Raw genomic sequence first — 18,451 nt, 5'->3', positions numbered from 1 at the left:
AAAGTGAAATCGGTTGGTTTTAGGACATGAGCACCTTCCCGGCGTGCTACCATATCCACAGTGTGTTATTGTTTCCCACATGGATAGTTCTATATCTCACGATGGTATTATTGGCACCCATGTGTGTATCATATATCTCACGTGGGGGCGGTCGAGTGGCTAGCTACACTTGCCTGACTCAGGGACAAGTGCCGGCCACATCTCCTGAAAGCATGAAAAAAAAGAAAAGTTAAACCCAGGAGAGACCGTATCCTGCCACGACCCCATCGCCTTGAGGTTCCTGGGAAGGAACGTCCTTGCCTGCCTTCTTCTGCTAGGCTGCAAAGCAACCTGCCACAGGCAGGGCGGAGAAGCCGGCTTCAGAAACAGCCTAACCGTTGCGCAGGCGCAGCCCATAGCTTTCAGAAAGCCACTTCCTGCCTGGTTACCTAGCAACGGGGGAAGCGTTGTTGACATCCACAGAAACTGCAGCTCAGACTTGAGCGAGGAGCTGTCCCACAGGCGCGATGGTAAATCTGGGTTCTTGTCTAGAAGGGTAGAGGGGGAGACCCATGTGCACAGCTGTCCTGGGAGGGTCTCACCATTTACTGGATGACAGCTGGAAGGGGCGCTATTGAAAAACAGAAGGTGCTGAGATGAATCTGGGAGCCAGGAAAGTTTGCAAAGAGCTATGACAGCGGTGGAGAAAGAAATATCCCAAGCTGAGAAAGAAGGAGACCAGGAGAACAAGAAAATGGGAAGGAGGCTGGGAGATGAGTAAGAGACAAAGAGGGAAGAAATAAAAACTAGGAGGGAGGGGCGAGGAATGGAGAAAGAAAGCGGGGAGGAAGGTGGGATGCTACCCCAACCTCGCCTGCACAGAAAAGGAAGGAGAGAGAAGAGAAAAAAAAAGGAAAGGGAAAAAGAAAGGCAAAGGGGAAGAGAAGAGAAGAGAAGAGAAGAGAAGAGAAGAGAAGAGAAGAGAAGAGAAGAGAAGAGAAGAGAAGAGAAGAGAAGAGAAGAGAAGAGAAGAGAAGAGAAGAGGAGAGAAGAGAAGAGGAGAGGAGAGGAGAGGAGAGGAGAGGAGAAGAGAAGAGAAGAGAGAAGAGAAGAGAAGAGAAGAGAAGAGAAGAGAAGAGAAGAGAAGAGAAGAGAAGAGAAGAGAAGAGAAGAGAAGAGAAGAGAAGAGAAGGGGATGGGAGAGAAAGAAGCGAAGGGAAAGGGTTGGAGAAAAAGGAAAGGGAGAGGAGGGGGAGGGAAGGAGAATGAAGGGGAGAGGAGGAGAGGCACAGGAGTGGCCTGGGGACACAGGAGGTTGCAATAGGGGTCTGGGAGTCAGAAGAGAACCACCTTGGAGGAGCAGAGAGCTGAGAGGAGCCGTGGAGGAAGGGAGGAGAGGTCCGTGACTTTGAGGAGCTGTACACGCCCCTATGGCCATCAGAGCTATGCTGGTTTGTAAGTATTCTGTGCCAGACATAAGGAGACCAAGAAATGCCAAGTGTCAGAGAGATACCACAAGAAAAAAATGTCTACATTTACTGGGGTTTGGGTTTTCTTGGTTGGTTGGTTGGGTTTGTTTGTTTGTTGTTTGGTTTTGGTGTTTGGTTTGGTTTGATTTTGGTTTTGTCCCAGGCTGTGTATGAGCTGTGTATGAGACAAAACAAGTCCGTGGCGCTATCAGATTCTTGCTATTACTGTCACTGGCAATGTCTCCTTTTCCTTTCCAGAGGACACCTCATGTTCAGAGCTTTCGTGTTACTGAAATGTAAACATATGCTCTCTTCCTTTGTTTTCACAGTCCTCTTTATTTGTGACAGGGAACCCGTTTGTAACCTGGGGTGGCCTCTTGCAGATGCATTTCTCCAAGCTTTGGGCCATGGTGTAGTTTAAAGAACACGCTAAATAAAATGTTACTAGTGTCCACCATGAGGAGAGCCACCAATCCAGCATGACATTTCCTCAAATGCGCAGAAGACACCTGCCCTGGTGGTGGGAAAAACGAGGAAAGTGCTTGCTCACCTCCACAATGGGTGCGGAAGAAAGCCTGTCTCTGACTGAAGTAACGTAGTGTTCACTTGTGAGATGTTGGGAAAGAAAGCAATAGAATAGATTCTCATCACAAAACTGCCTGGCTAAGTGGAGCATGGTAATGCCTGCCTGGAGTCCCAGCACTCAGGAGGCTGAGGCAGGAGGACTGCTGCAAGTTCAAGACCAGGCTGAGCTATATACTGTGAAATCCTATCTCAAAAAAAAAAATCAAAAAAAAAATTGCATATGAGGCTGGGAAGAAAGCTCAGTGGTTAAAAGCATTAGGTTCTCTTGCAGAGGACTCAGGTTCAAGCCTCAGCACCCCCTGATATCTCACAGCTGTCTGTAATTTTATGTCTAAGTGATCTGACACCCTCTTCTGGCCTCCACTGGCCCTACACATGCACATGGTGCTCAGACATACATGCAGACAAGCATCCATCCCTATAAAATAATAAACTATATTCTTACAAGAAATGTAAATAGTCGCAATGTACTGTTGGGAATTAGACAGCACAGGGAACGGAGTGGTTTTAGTCACAGTCAGATCAAAAACGTAAGTGTAAAACCCAGATGTGAGTCCCAAATGCAGACACCCACAGCCGAACATTCGGCTTCAACCAAGACACAACCAGGGTGCTCCAGCATCCTGCAATACAATGCTTGCACAGAACGCCCCTTGTAAGCTTGGTCACCAGAATGAACCCCCAGTGGGGGAAACAGAAGTAACTAAGGAGTCTCAGAAAGGGCAGCTTTTGGACACCCTCGGAGGATATAGTGATGATCTATAAATATTTAAAAGCCATGACATACGAAAGAAGTGTTTTGTAAGTATGGAAATGGGAGCTGCTGAATGATGACCCATGGTAGCTTTCTGGGCAATGTAAAAGCAAACAGATAAATAAACACTACCCGCCTAGCAAATAAGAACCCATAAGCTTTGAGGATCCCTTGTGAGGCTCTCTGTCTTCATTGGGGCTGAAGCCTGGCAATCTGCCTAGGTCACGTGCAAGCTGGGGCTTCCTACACAGTCCCCACAAAGAGACCTAACAGTTCCAAGCTTACCTTTTAAACTCCGAGCATATCGTCTCCATCTGTCAGTTAAAGAAATAGGGGACCAGGTATGTGCCTAGATAGTCGCTGTAGAGCAGGTGTAACCATGGATACCCTTCCGGTTAATGGTAGCCCCGATCTCTTGCAGACAGAAGTGGAGGAAACCCTCAAGAGAATCCAGAGCCACAAAGGGGTCATTGGAACGATGGTGGTCAATGCGGAAGGTAACCCTTGCCCCAGGCTGGCTGGGCTCTGCACACAGAGGCGATCCGTTTATTGTGTCCAGAGTGAAGGCACTTACATCAGATTCTGGACTTAAAACCATGTTTTGTCTACCTACCACACACCAATCTACGACACCTACACACACACACACACACACACACACACACACACACACACACACTACACTGCATCTTCTTCAGAAACTCTGGTAATTAACATCACTTTGGGAGGGCCAGCAAAGCTCTCCTCTTGAAGAGAAGGGGAAATTACATGATTGGTTGTTTGGTTTTGGCCTAAGGTTATAAAGGCCATAGTACAGAGCTTCAGCCTTATTTTAAATTAACAGTTTCCTTTATCATAGTTAGTGAAGAAGATTTTAAACCCTTTAAAATCTATTTTAGTAATGATTTTAATTTATTATTTGAAAAGTTCATAAATGAATATCATGTTTCTTGGTCATCTCTCTTCCCTATCACCCCACCACCCACCCACCCCACCCACCCCACCCACCCCACCCACCCCACCCACCCCACCCACCCCACCCACCCCACCCACCCCACCCACCACCCACCCACCCCACCCACCCCACCCACCACCCACCCACCCCACCCACCCCACCCACCACCCACCCACCCCACCCACCCCACCCACCCACCCCACCCACCCCACCCACCACCCACCCACCCCACCCACCCCACCCACCACCCACCCACCCCACCCACCCCACCCACCACCCACCCACCCCACCCACCCCACCCACCACCCACCCACCCCACCCACCCCACCCACCACCCACCCACCCCACCCACCACCCACCCACCCCACCCACCCCACCCACCACCCACCCACCCTACCCAACACCCACCCAACACCCACCCCACCCACCACCCATCCACCCTACCCAACACCCACCCACCACCCACCCCACCCCATCATCCACCCACCCCACCACCCATGTCTTCCCAGGACCCTCCAACACAAGAATTCACTTCATAGCGTTTCAGGAATAGTCTTGTAACTAATGGGCAGGAAGGAACAATACATTGCCGGTTCTGAACTGTGGATACTGGCCCGGGGCTCACACTGTCTCTGGACCGTTCACATCTGCATAGTGAGCCCACAAGGCAGATCAGTAGGTAAAGGTGCTTGCTGATAGGACCAAAGACCTGAGTTGTATCACCAGCAGCCAAGTGCAAGAAAGAGATAACTGGATAACTGACTCCAACAACTTGTCCTGACTTCCACATATGAATATGCACAGGTGTGGATGCACACAGGCACTCAAGCATCTCTCTCCTCCCCGTCTCCCTCTCTCCCTCCCACTTCCCCTCCTACTCAAAATAGAAGACCGCACAGCATTCACTTGGCCAGCTTGTTGCTCCATGCTCTGCAGTGGTGACCTCTTAAAGGCTCCTGCTCATCCCTTTGCTAATTCAGGCATCTATAAGAGCGAGAGGTGCCAAAAATTCCCGGGCATCCTTTGAAGTAAGAGTAGCCACTTGGCAGTTCACGGTGCAACCACAGAACTGGCTGATCCCCAGATCTGTAGTGTGGTGCAATCAGTCAGTAAACATTCCTCGTGCAACTACCAGCTAAGAGACTGCTGGAATTCTGCACTCCTTCCTTGTCACTAAGGATGGAAAAACAACCCCAGTTCCTAGTGGCTATGGCAGTTAGATGAGGAGACTGTCAAGTGCCCAGTTTAATAGCCAGTGCTTAATAGGACTCTAGTTAAAGAATATCTGAGAGCTTTGATGTATTTAGTTGGAATTTGCAGAGAAAACATTTGACTTGTTTTATAAAATAAAAAAGAACCTTGCCAAATGCAAGTAGTGATGGGGTCTACACCTGAGGAATGAGAGAGAAAGGGTTAGGATTGTCTGTACAGGAAATGAAAAGCTGGACCACATATTACCAAGGAGCGGTCAACTCTTAGTGAAGCCCTGGTTAAACAGGTTCTGCTTCCAAGTACTTGTTCCATGGTCTCACACTCTTACGTGAGGTGCCTGTGTGATTTAGCAGAGGTACCTTGTAAGTTTCCTTTAGTCATGACAACTAATAGGAGGAGTGGCCTTGTTGGAGTAGGTGTGTCACTGTAGGTGTGGCTTTAAGACACTTGTATTAGCTATTTGGGAGCCAGTCTTCTAGCAGCCTTCAGATGAAGATGTAGAACTTTTAGCTCCTCCAGTGCCATGCCTGCCTGGATGTTGCCATGTCCACTCCTTGATGATAATGGACTGAACCTCTGAACCTGTAAGACAGCCCCAATTAGATATTGTCCTTATAAGGACTGCCTTGGCCATGGCATCTGTTCTCAGCAGTAAAACCCTAACTAAGAAAGTAGGTATAACATCTGTGTTCCTGGAATATCAGAATTTGGAGAAGAGGGGACAGGAGTTTCCCTGGGGCTTCTTGGCCAGGCACCTGGATGAATTTGTAAGGTCCAAGTTCTCTGAGAGAGAGTTTCAGTAAAATTAAGGTAAAATTGGATCCCAGTGTGGGCCTCCGGCCTACACATGCACCCATGTGCACACATATACACCACACGTTAAAAAGAGAAAGAAAAAGAAAAACCAACTCTGCAGGAATGTATTATGTTGAAATTATAATTATAAGGTTGAAATTGCAGCCAGCATGTCACTGGGTCATGGTCTTTCTGAGGACTCTATGGCTGGAGGCTTCCTGACCTCTTCCTATTGTCTGGTGGTAGCAAAGTCATTGGTATCACCCTCCTACAGTAGGTCACCCTACAGACCTGTTACCCTACTATACCTATGAGGGCCCACCCTGATCCAGTGTGGCTTGGTTTCAACTGATTGCCTCCACAGAGAACCTCGTTCCAAACAAGCTCATCTTCTGAGGTTTAGAGTGGACTTAAATTTCAGAGAACACAATGCTGCTAACGTGTGTCACTTCAATGCCTTACTAAAGTACCCAAAATGGTGAAGTGCACCCGATGATGTCTGAAGAAAGCAGGGGATGAAGTAACAGAAAATGTCTTTGGATCATTTATATAGCTGGGTGCAAATGAATACTCTAAGTAAATGGGGGGCGGGGGTGGGGGAGAGGGAATGGTGATGTCGCTTGTTGGCAGAGCGCCTGCCTAGCATGAATGAAGCCTTGGGTCCTATTGACTAAATAGGGCATGATAGGTCATGTCTGTAATCCCAGAACTGGGGAGATGGAATGAGGAGTTCAAGGTAGTCCTCAGCTACATAGAGTTTGAGGCCAGTCTAAGGTGTGTGATGATGCCCTGCCCTGTCCTCCACCCCACAACATGCATAAAAAGCACGAGAAGGGAAAGGTTCAGATGTCAGAGTGACTCTCCTCAAATAGCAAAATTAGAAGTAAAGTTTGCTCTCCTGCACTTCTTGGAGAAAATTTCTCTGGGTTGCTGGTTGAAAGCAACAACAACAAAATGTTATTTTTAACACCATTAGCTTTCCTCTAACTTCCACTAGGATAACACTATGTCAGGATTCAGGGCGCTCTTCAAGGGTTGTGGAAACTTGGCTTTTACCTTAAGCCAAGTTAACTTTCTCCCCCAAAATCTAAGCAAGGGGGGTTATCTTTATGGTGAGATGGTTAATGACCAGAGCATGAGCAGAAGTGTTACCTGATGCTGCATGGTGTAAGTTGTGTGACCCGAGTCTAGCAGAACACTCAGTCTCAACAGTGTACTCAAGTGTAGCCGGAGGCACCTTTTATTACCATTCAGCTTCACAGCCCTTCAGAAGGCCCAGGCAGTTGCCCAGGACACTGTTGCCACCCTCTTGTTCTCTGCCAGTGGTTACGGATGAAAACTAGTAGACAATGTGTTAACATCTTTGTCAGCTTGCCTTTGTGGTTAATTAAGTTGGCCTACAGTGTCTATTCGTCTAGATGGCATCTCATGCCAGGTTGTGTAGTAAGCCTTTGCTTTGTTTCTAAGACAGAGGCTTCCTATTTAAGACAAGCAAGAGGACTACTCCGATTTGTTGGTTCCAAGTGGTCTAGGTTTGGATGACAGTGGATTCTTTATTCATTCTAGCTTCCCATTTAGAAGAACATTCACTGTAATACCGATACGTAAATCTCTACCTCCCAAGCACTCAAAGCTGTCAGACATTCTTTTACATATAAGATTTTATGTATAGGCTTTTGACTTTAAATATTCTTGACACATCCAACAATTCATCGTCTGAATATCATTAGATTTTATCAGCCATCCAGCTGATTCCTTTTCTTGTGAAATACAATCTACCCACCCAAGCAAAAATGATCATTTGCACACTGCAAACCAAAATAATGACTCCCAGCTTTCTGGGACCACAGATTTCATATTTCAGAGTGATGCCATAAATCCGACACTATCAAATTTTAAAATGTTCATATGTTTTGTTCAGGGAACTCCAGTTTGGAAATATCTCCTTCCAAAACAAACGAATATGCAACGATAATTTATATAGCCTTGTTGATAGAAGTCATAGACTGGGAACAGCCCAAATGCCTGTCATGAGGACAAGTAGGTTATGTGTATAAACAAGGCAGACCCTCAACTACCTCTTAGACAAGTTAGCCTTATATTTTCTGAATCTAACAATCTCCCAAAGGTCTTAAATGAAAATATTAGGGTGCTATTAAAATAAAGTCTATACACACAAATATACATTCTTGAAGCAAAGTGGTGCACTGCCCATCATTATATGAAAAAGAAATAGAAAACAAAGCAGTCTCAGTAATTCCTGATTTTTTGCATAGTCAGATTCATGTATACATTCCAATATGAAAGACAGAAACATGAGGCTCTGATTTCCAATTCCTCGCACCACAGAAAGAAAGAGAGGGGAAAGATAGGAAAGAAGGAAGGTAAGAAAGAAGGGAGGAAGGAAAGAAGGAAGGGAGGGTGAGAGGGAGGGAGGAGGGGGACAGAGGGAAGGAGAGAATTAAACATGGATTATAGTAATTTCCAATCACTTTTTGAGTATTTCTGGGTGGCTATGTAAGAAACTAAAACCTGTGATGGTCTCTCAGGCAGGAAGTGGCTGAGGCCTTGAAAGCACAAGGAGCTGGGTTTGGTTCTCAGTGGGTGTGGTGGTGTTCACTTATAATTCCAGCACTGGAGAGATAGAGACAGGACTACTGCGTTTGCTGGCCAGCTGATATAACATAACTTATGAGCTCCAAGCCAGTGAAACACTGCCTGTCCTGCAGGTGTACAGCATCTCCAAAGGTGACACTCATGGTTGTCCCTTGGCCTCCACATGAACATGAAAGCACACACACACATGCACGCACTAAAATTATTTTTGGCTTTGTTTTTAGAAAAGAGTTGGCCTCAATCTCACAAACATATTCCTATCTGAACCTCTACAAGCATTCATCACCGCTCCCAAATTAATAATAAATTAAATTATAAATTAATTTTAACTGGTACAAAGCAAGAGACCACTAAAGACTTCTTGGTTGGTTGGTTACATTTGTTAGGCAAACTTTTGCCACTGAAATGAACCCCCAGCCCTGACCTCGTGACTGTCTGCTTTCGAGAGTGAAAACATCCTGTTCGCACAGTTGTGCATGTGTTATTCAGAAAGGTGGGCTCTGTTATTAACTGACCTAAATTATGAACAGACCACAGAGACAGCCAAAGCTTCTGATTCGCAATCTTGTCATCTACGCTTTGAATAATGTATTTGGGTTCTACCTCTTACCCAGACACTGAGACATTCAGACTTCAGTGATTGTCTGTATTTAAAACAAAAACTGCCCATACGAAGGTCTCTCTAGAATTGGGTGCCTGCTACACTGCTGCCCTCCCACTGGCTACAGATGCCATGCATTGTGACTTCTTGGCTGAAAACAGACTTCCCTCTGGGGAAAGTGACCAACAACTAAAATTACAGAAATTAATGGTTTTGTATGATACCTCATTTACAGAATACGTTGCCCTGTGAATGCTGAAAACCCTCTTTCCTCCTCCTCCTCTTCCTCCTTGCTCTTCCTCTTCTTCTTTTCTGTTCAGGAGATGGAAAGTAAGTCTGCTTTAAAACCAAAACTGACAGTCTCCCAGAGTTTGAGGAAGAGTGATAAAATTCTACAAGAGTGATTCTTTACTTTTGAAAAATGCACATCATCAGTATTAATTCTGCAGCTGTGTTCTCTGGAGGAAAACCCAAGTGCCGCTTTGGATTTTTGTTGACCAGCCCTAATTCAGATGCTTAAGTAATTTGTTTACGATCTGATACAGACTCTTGTTATGCATCCCTCCCTTAAGTGAAGGCACACTTTGAAATGAAATCCCTGGAGTTTCTGCCTGTGTGGTAGTTCTCAACAGGAAGGTTATCTTCAATCAGATATAACATGCACAAAGCACCCAACGTGCTGCTGAATAAAAGGCACTGTACTGGGTGGCCCAACCAGGGCTCAGAGGCTCTGAACTGAATTGACTCAAACTTGCATATTTGTCTGGCTAGAATTTTTTAATTAAATAAATAGATTTAATCTGTTTTACTCTCATTTAGTACTGCAACAGAGTGAACAACAGGCCAAATTTAATAATGTTTAAATAGAAAATAAGCAGAAACCAGGGACACCTTCCCAGAAAAGTCAGTCTCCTTGCTACCTTATTTTTCTAACATAAAATTCAAGGTTTGCAAAATACCGTGGAGTTAGAAATTTGGAATGCCCCTGGCTTAGGTAGTGCTGTCCCTTTGTGGCTCTTGTTTCAGAGAAGCAGAGAAATTCCATGTTACTGACCACATATTTCATAACTGGGAAGTCTTGCAGAATGCAGGTAGAGAGAGATAGAGATAGATAGAGAGAGAGAGAGAGAGAGAGAGAGAGAGAGAGAGAGAGAGAGAGAGATGATAGAGATAGAGACAGATAATTATGATTAAAATAATCAATTAACAGCTTCCAGACCATTTATGCATGAAATATTCACCATACATTCACTATTAAAAATCTAAAATAACAAATGCCCAAGCAATACACCGATCCTATTACAACATATGCATAGAACAGGAGTTTGCAGAGATGAATGGTAATGTCAACAGCATTATCAACAAAGGAAGCTAGCATGTTCTCACTTAAATAATGGGAAACCACAGTCAAATCTATAAACACAACCTAACTCAACTATATTTAAGACTCCACATAGAGACAAAAAGATGATAGGACAAATAATAACCTAAAATTGATGCCAACTGGTAATAGCCACCATCTGTCTTCTGCTGTTCATAAGGATGAGTGACTCCCAGTAGTTTTTTGCAATGTACATGTATGCCATGTCTACAAGGGGGGGGGGAGTAACCCCAAATTAAATCTCATCACAGGCATTCCAATCCGAACAACCCTGGACAACTCCACAACGGTTCAGTATGCGGGTCTTCTCCACCAGCTGACCATGAAAGCCAAGAGCACAGTCAGGGACATTGACCCCCAGAACGACCTGACTTTTCTTAGGATCAGATCGAAGAAACACGAAATCATGGTAGCCCCAGGTAACCGGACATGTCGCTTCCTCCTTAAAATGCTTTGATGTCTTACTGGTTAAAAACCTTGTTTTAAAGACTGGGGGATTGTGGAACCGTGATGGAGATAATGGATCTTAATATGCAACGTGGGGTATAAAGCTCTTTGATGACAGAAACAAAGTTTGATTCAGAAGAGCCAAACGCAAAAGTGGTGTGAAATTACCAAAATCAATTTGGCCTCTGAACAAGCTGAATTTTATCCCCTTACACTTACTAGTTATCAAAACGGATGCTGGAAACACAGCACTCGGACTTTCTGAATAGTGGCAGAATTGACCTATCCTGGGACTAAAGTAGGAGGTGTATCCAAAGCTTTGTCAGCCTTACCTCCCCATGAGGTGAGTGTGACCAGCTGGTCTACCAGAAGACACAGCCACAGGGTCACTTCCCTGGAGGAATTGTGTTCCCAGTGTTTCTGAATAATTGTATTACAGTCACAAACACAGCAGATAGCATGTTATCACACTAGATAAATAGTTAAAGTTTTATGTGTTACTGCACGCAAACACCACTTGTAGAATATTCATCAAAATTAGCCATGCCCAGGGACAACAGACAAATGCTGCACCAGATCTGAGTGCTTTAAACTTTTCCAGTGTGTCATGGGTACTCTGGTGTACAGCCATTTGTCTATGCTAGCTTAAGTGTTTGTAGAGTAAATATGAGTGAGTTAACCTCGTGTTTCTCCCTAGATAAGGAATATCTTCTGATTGTCATTCAGAACCCATGTGAGTAGACCTGCTGTGGCCAACCCTGTCCTCCTGACAATACCTGGAAGCCCTTCCCTCCTCTAATCCATGATATTGTACCCTGACTGAGTCCAGAGATGTGCTCTCCTGTTTTGACAATGGAACTGCACTACTTGTTTCCCTAAGTCCCCTTTGAATTGTGATCTTGTACTTTTGCTGTATAATAAAAAAAATTCTGCTATACATGTCACTGTTTTTAAGTAGAATGCACATGTGTGTGTGTGCGCGCGCATGCACACACACACACACACACACACAAATTAAAATCAAACAAATAAAAACTACAGTATTGGTTGTTCCCTGGTTAAAAAGAACAGGGAGAAACAAAGAGTGGTTCTCAAGAGAGGTCGTCACTGCCGCTCAATAACTTTGTCCTTCACAGAATCCCTCAGGCTGCTGCCACTTGGCTAAGGAAACCAAGAGTAGATGTGGGACAATGCTGTATACACACAGGGCTAAGAATAACTCTGGAGAACTTTGTCTTTACTAAATATTTAAAGCATTCACAAAAATGTAATAAACGTAGCAGATTCCCATGCATGCTCAACATCCATGCAGAGTAAATAGTTGCATTTGGCTACATGTGCTTTATACCCTCCTTTTTTGATAACCTTTTAACTTTGAGATGACTGAAAATTTATGCAAGGTAGTAAAAAGCAAAGGTAGTGCACTCTATGATTACAGGCTGCTCAGCTGAGACCCTTGTCATGAGCAAAGAGTTTTCCTCCTCCTTCATCCCAATAAAGTCTGGGAACCATCATACAGTACATATCCAATCCAGGACAGCTTCAGGAACTATCTTCTGACAATACAGCATACACAAGATATCATTAGAATCCAAAAAGCAAACAAATCCATGAATGGGGAAGGTGGTCCTGTTCCACTTAAGGTTTGCAAGATTTCAAAGCTGGAGAGAACTAGAGAGCTCACCTGCCAATGCCCTTGGTTCCTCATGTAAGGATTTTACCTGAGCCAAATCCAGGTGTCCTTAAGACATCAGGTACATGAGCTTGATGTGGTCTGGATATGTTCTTGGAATTGGCACACATGCCCTTTATTGGGGAACTCATGTGAGATCTCTCCACAGCCCCCAAAATTGCTTTCAGAAGGTACAGAAATGCATGTTATTTTAAAATATACGAGAAGTAACATTTGAGTCCTAAATCTGCCATCTCTCCTTAGTTTCCCAGCCCACCCGGAGCTCGTGAGCAGATGCGTGGCTGAACAATAACGCCACTTCCTTCTGTGGGGCCAGTCAAAAAATGTTCAAGTCCCATTTGAGACAGAGTGGTGTGAAACCTCTGGCAAGCAAGGACAGCACCACTGCAAATGCCAGGACTCCATGTGGGCCCATCTGGGGGCTCGTCTGGGAAGGAAGGCCCTCTGTCCCACTGGGCAGGAACTTGCAGAAGTCTTCCTAGATTTGCATTCAGAGTCAATGGTGACCCTCTGTCTGGGCAGAGACTATGGCAGTGAAAGGCAGAACTTACCAGAGCCAGTGGCAACTGTAGTGGATGTGGTCTTGTAAAATTTGTACCATGTCTCTGTTCCAGTACATGAACCCCCTGTCCCCTCTTGGATTCACAGCATCACAGGTAAGGAGCCATGTGTTTCAAAAATGACTGCACAAAAATACTAAGGGTCCAGGTTCATCCAAAGTCATTGGTGGATTTTCTGTTTCCTCTGAGAAACGCAAGCCTGGACTCATGCTGTGCCTCTTTTTAATCCAGCTAGCTGTAAATTTTATATGAACAACAGGAGACATGTTTACAGGGTCTCTGGAGAATCAAATCCCAGCCATAAATATTAACAATAATGGACCTCAGAGTCAAGCTTAACAAGCCAGCTAAGAACACATGTGCACACCCTTAGCACCATGCACCCCATCTTCATCCCTGAAGAGCAGAACCATTCCACTGGAGGCTCCTAGGTATCTGCCCAGAGCTCTGAGACCACCTATCTTCTTTTAAAGCCAAAATTACCACAGGGTGTGCATGTGCACATGAATGCAGATGACTGTGGAGACCAGCAGAGGGGAGTAGATCCCCCTATTGCTGGGGTTTCAGTAGCTGGTTGTGAGCTACTCTGTGTAGGAGAAACTAAACTCAGGTCCCCTGCTAAAACACTGGGAACTTTTAACCCCTGAATTATCTCTCTATCCTTGGCTTTCAAAAAATATTACAGTTATCCCCATTTATGTGTTTGGCACAAAGCAAAATAGCCTCATCCCCATGTTAGAAAGTTGTGCAATGTTCTTGAAACAGGAACTGGAGAATATGTAGATAAACTGAGCATATTTATTCAATAATATTTGCTCTTATGTTTTTAATGAGAAAAAAATGGATGATGTTTGAGACCACAAGAGTTTTCCCTGTGGTGGGAAAATCTCCAAGAAAGGATTTAATGAAAATAAAACTATGGTTCATTCCCTGAGAATGGGGGTAGGCGGGAGGGGGATCTCCCGCCTTCCCTTTAGCCTTCCCTTCACACAATTCCCTCTGATAATGGAGGAAGCTCAGAGATCTCTGGACAGTTTGGGACATTCAAGGCTGACAACACTCTGTTAGACTGGTTGTGGGGAGTTGACCCATGTTTCATGAACCTCTCCCTGAGGAGATAAAGACAAACCACCCCTTCCCCTAGAGAGCAACACTGATGAGCAGAGTGTACCAAAGTCAATGTGGGAAACCAAGGACTTTCTAGGGGTTAGTTACAGGGCAGGGGTGAGGGGTTACTTAATAGCAGCATGGGTGGACCCCAAATCAGCCACATCACCAAAAAATCTCACCCCGGTATGGATGACAGCTTCTTCATAGTTGTATAAATCAACCCCCCCCCACCCCCGCCTCAGCTAGCCTTCTACACTCTGTATCTAGCACCTCCTGGGAACACAAGAGATTATGAAACCATGTACGGCTTGGTCAGAATAACACACAGCTGTCAGGGAGGTACAAAGGGAGTGCAGGCAATCTCGGGAAGCTTCTAATGACACCCCCATCTATGAAGAAACGTCAGCAATCAACAGGTATGTTTTTGGGGACTCTGGCCAGTATTCATGGAAGTTCTGATGGAGATGATAACAGCTGTTATGTTTGGAGGATACCATTGTATAGAAATGCGCAGCAAACCATTCTTCAAATTCAGAGGGAAGAGGAAGAAGTCTTCTCAGTTCCTCTGGCTTCAGACCCTATGGAGACACCTGGCCCTCCTTTCCTTTCAGTATACATGGCTTCAGAGGCCTCTTAATGGATATCCTGAGTCCTGAATTCTGGCCACATGCATGAATTGAAGCACTCTCCCTCTTTGCTTGCCTTTACAAACATGAGACAGAGCAGAGTTGAAATGGTATGGCAGCTAAGTCTCACTCTGCTACTAGAAGAAACAAGAGCTCCTTTTTTAATCTCAGGTTCTTGTCTGCAAAAATGGAGACTGTCCATTCACAGTGGCCTTGAATTCTGATATGGTATAGATGCCAGTTGTTAATAAGAGCCATGTATACCCACGGTGGTCCTGATTCCTGATATAGTATAGATGTCTATCACCACCACCACCATCATCATTAATTAAAACATGTTTACCATAATAAAGTAACATACAATATCTCCCTGTAGCCTCTCTGCTCCTCTTTAGCCATATGCACTAGTATAGGTTCTAGTACTAGTACAGGGTTTTGTACCGCTCCTTGGCTTATAGTTTAATATGCATGTCTATATTCTGACCTAGAATTTACCCTGACTTAAAAAAATATCTAAATGCTGTTTCTTACACATGATCAAGAGTGCAGATCCTGCCCAGATGAGGCCAATAAGAGGATGGACGTATTCCTAATATTTAGATTTAAGAGGAGTCAGAGAGGAAGTCTTCCTCGTGGCTGAGCCAGCACATGAGCACATGCTGGGGACAGCCACCTTTCCACAAGGTGCAGTAGAAGTGCTAGCTCTCAGAAGGAAAGAGCAGAGAGCAATCCAGAAAGGTGGAGGACTCCTGGGGCTTCCCTGTTTTCTAGCTTCTCAGATGAGCTTCACCCTTTGATGTTATGAGTTGCCCCTACAGCTTTACGTAAGAAATCCTCTCTGTGTGGAGTACATTTCTAGAGTGGATTCTTTGGCCTGAAACAAGAAGGACCTTAACTAACAAACCCACGCCATATCTGGGTCACCTCCGGATGCTTTACGCAGATACAGCCAAGGAAGCAGCATGAGCCAAGTGGCTCCCCAGGATAAAAATGCATTAATCAGAGACCTGAACAGATGGAGTGTGGTCACCTTCTCCTCTGCTCCAGGACAAACCCTGTAGCTTTGCTAGACAGGAGTGGGGTGTTAATGAACCCTCCAGGAGGCAGAACTCCAGAGACAGGTTGGGACTGAAATGTGGGTCTCACTGGGAAACAGGCTTTATTATTTTTAATTATGAAGCAACCTCTGCCTCCAGCAATGACTAGAAAGATTGGATGGAGAGAAAGCAGCCATGTTCCTGGTTGTTTGTTAAACACAAAGAAGGCTGAACCATCCCATTTACATCTGGCTTTGTACCTCTGAAAATGTCTGTTCTTTTTTCCGTCCCCCTTTCAGTGTACACAACTTCAAGACTTGTTCAAGACTGAGTGCCTTAGACTCTGACCACTCTCTGCCGACACAAACATCATTTGCATGTATTTGATCAAAACAGAGCAGGTCATTGTCAAGATCATCTGTAATGATGGAGAGCCACATAGAAAACAAACAGAGAAACACAAAACAGACCCCTCTTGGCTTCTCTTCCTGTCCTCTGGTCCCCGCTAAGCAACATAGAGCAGAAGAAAGAATACTGTTGGGTAGCCAAAGAGGTTTATCTGCCGTTGTCTCCCAGCATTGCCATTGATAATTTTAAAGATGGGATTAAAAAAGAAAGCAGGAAAAAGAAAAACAGCACCTGACATTAGTTGATCATCTACTCTGGGGTGGCCATGTTGGATCCATTCATAGATGAGAACAGGGCTTGGCAAAGTCCACAGGTCAGCCAAGCTTTTTCTCATCAGAGGAGGCTTCCAAACTCTGCTACATGACTCTAGCCTCTCCCCTATTTATCTTTACCTCACCCATTCACCAGATACATGGCAATGCTGTTACTCCCACATGTCCTCAGAATACTGGCCTCTAAAGCATAGACCATAATTCCCACATGCTCAGTGGTTACAAGATGAGAAGAAAGAAATCAAAGTACCTGACATGTTATAGATGGCTTGTTATTGTCTAGACTAATATAGATAATAGACATCTATACTATATCAGGAATCAGGACTGCTGTGGGTATATATTGTTCATATTAACACCTGGCATCTATACCATATCAGAATTCAAGGCCATTGTAGGTGTTTGCTTTTTCAGACAAGAAACTGAGATAAAAGGAGCTCTTGTTTGTTCTAGTAAATATCAGAGTAAGGCTTAGCTGTTATACTATTTCAACTCTCCTGTGTTTCATATTGTAAAGGTGAAAAAAGAGGGAGAATTTTAATATTCTACATATGACCAAGGTTCAAGATTCAGGACATCCATCTAGACGGATGGCATGTTTGACAGCTGGCACTGCTACTGTTCTGTGGCCACCATTACTACCACCCAGAGAACCAGCCAAGCGATGGGTGTGAGTTGTCACCTTAAATGAGACCAGGGTCACTCTTTTTATATTTGACAGTACTTGACAAGGCTTAATCCTACAGGGCAGTTACTCCATGTGGTTAGCAAGATGTCAGACAGCATTCCACCCGTGCTGGTTCTCACTCCAGTACCTGGCAAGAGGACATGGCAGATAACATGCTTTATGCCCAGACAGGGTCAGTCAACATCTTGTTCCTACCTCATTGTGGATGCACCCAGATTCCCAGATCACAGGGTCAATTGGAATGGGGTCCACTAAGGTAGTGAGTACCCTTGCCGTAAGCCTTGTAAGCTAGATCCTTTAAGCATACACAAGACTGGATTCTGACCTCCTGAACTTAGAATGCTCCATCCAGATTGCAAAATGAATGATCGGCACACCAAAGGACCTCCAAGGGCCTCCTCCTGCAGTTCCCTGGGGCCACCTCACCAATGCCAGGTGAATGAAAGACCAAGGCCGGGCTCCTCACAAGAGGCTCTGCGATGCTCAGCTGAACCCTGTGCAGAGGGTGCACAGAAGGCTTGTATCAGCACATGAAGACCTCTAGGGAATGGACTGATGCCAGTATCATCATTTTGTAGTGCCCCTAATAGCACTACCCGCCAGACTCTTTATCCAGGGTGAACTTCACAGGGTCGGCCAACTCTGAATCTTTTGCTTGAGGATGTCATCATCTTTCAGAGGGGTGGGGGTGGAGGAAAGTTGGTGTCTAGTGTCTCCAGGAAGAAAATGAACAGTAATAAGCACCAGCAAAGGCAGGAGTGTGGGAGAGGAGATCTCATCTGAACATGTTTACCTGTTCCTGCCAAGCCCAGCAATTTCCGGGAAAGGCAAACAGAGATTATTAGCCATTTATGAAATCTTGAGTTAATAAAAAAGAGTTGGCTCTGGCTGAGGATTCAAAGGCAAAAAAAAGGAGGGCTTTGTAATCAGAGGCTTTTAAACCAGGTGGCACCACGTTCTGCAAGCATGTAAGCAGAAGTTACTGTATGCCAGACACAGTCGGTGCCCAGGAGCAGAGGCACATGATATCATTCCAGACCCCAAAGCGCTCCTAGTATAATAATAGGGATAGGCATGCAGTGACCTACATTTCCAAAACAGTTAGTGAAGTGAAGGTTGCAGAAGATGCTTGTGGGGGGGAGGGGGGGTGTTAAGGGAGCACCTGCATGGGGGAACTGGGAGCATCTGCATGGGGGGACTGGGAACACACGCATGGGGCCAGTGGGAGCACATGCATGACTGGAAGGCTCACCCTGCATACAG

The 18,451-nt window shown here is 45.1% G+C and overlaps 1 protein-coding gene across 1 annotated transcript; it reads left to right on the top strand.

The window, feature by feature from the left end:
- The first annotated feature begins 425 nt into the window (after positions 1–425).
- Positions 426–11,731, top strand: Dynlrb2 (dynein light chain roadblock-type 2). The gene is made up of 4 exons (XM_021170869.2): positions 426–509; positions 3,209–3,284; positions 10,599–10,766; positions 11,492–11,731. Exons 1-4 carry the CDS (start codon positions 507–509, stop codon positions 11,533–11,535), a joined length of 291 nt encoding a protein of 96 aa, XP_021026528.1. The 5' UTR covers positions 426–506; the 3' UTR covers positions 11,536–11,731.
- The last annotated feature ends 6,720 nt before the right edge of the window (positions 11,732–18,451 follow it).

Source organism: Mus caroli, unplaced genomic scaffold, assembly GCF_978045245.1.
Source record: "Mus caroli unplaced genomic scaffold, Mus_caroli_1 scaffold_10, whole genome shotgun sequence".
NCBI classification, from domain to species: domain Eukaryota; kingdom Metazoa; phylum Chordata; class Mammalia; order Rodentia; family Muridae; genus Mus; species Mus caroli.
This window is presented reverse-complemented; position numbering and strand designations above follow the sequence as displayed.

What these genes read in the sequence shown, in the direction of transcription:
- Dynlrb2 (XM_021170869.2), top strand. An exon ending in GATGGTGGTCAATGCGGAAG is followed by an intron (nt 3,285 to 10,598) that starts GTAACCCTTGCC and finishes ATCTCATCACAG; the next exon opens with GCATTCCAATCCGAACAACC. An exon ending in CGAAATCATGGTAGCCCCAG is followed by an intron (nt 10,767 to 11,491) that starts GTAACCGGACAT and finishes GTTTCTCCCTAG; the next exon opens with ATAAGGAATATCTTCTGATT.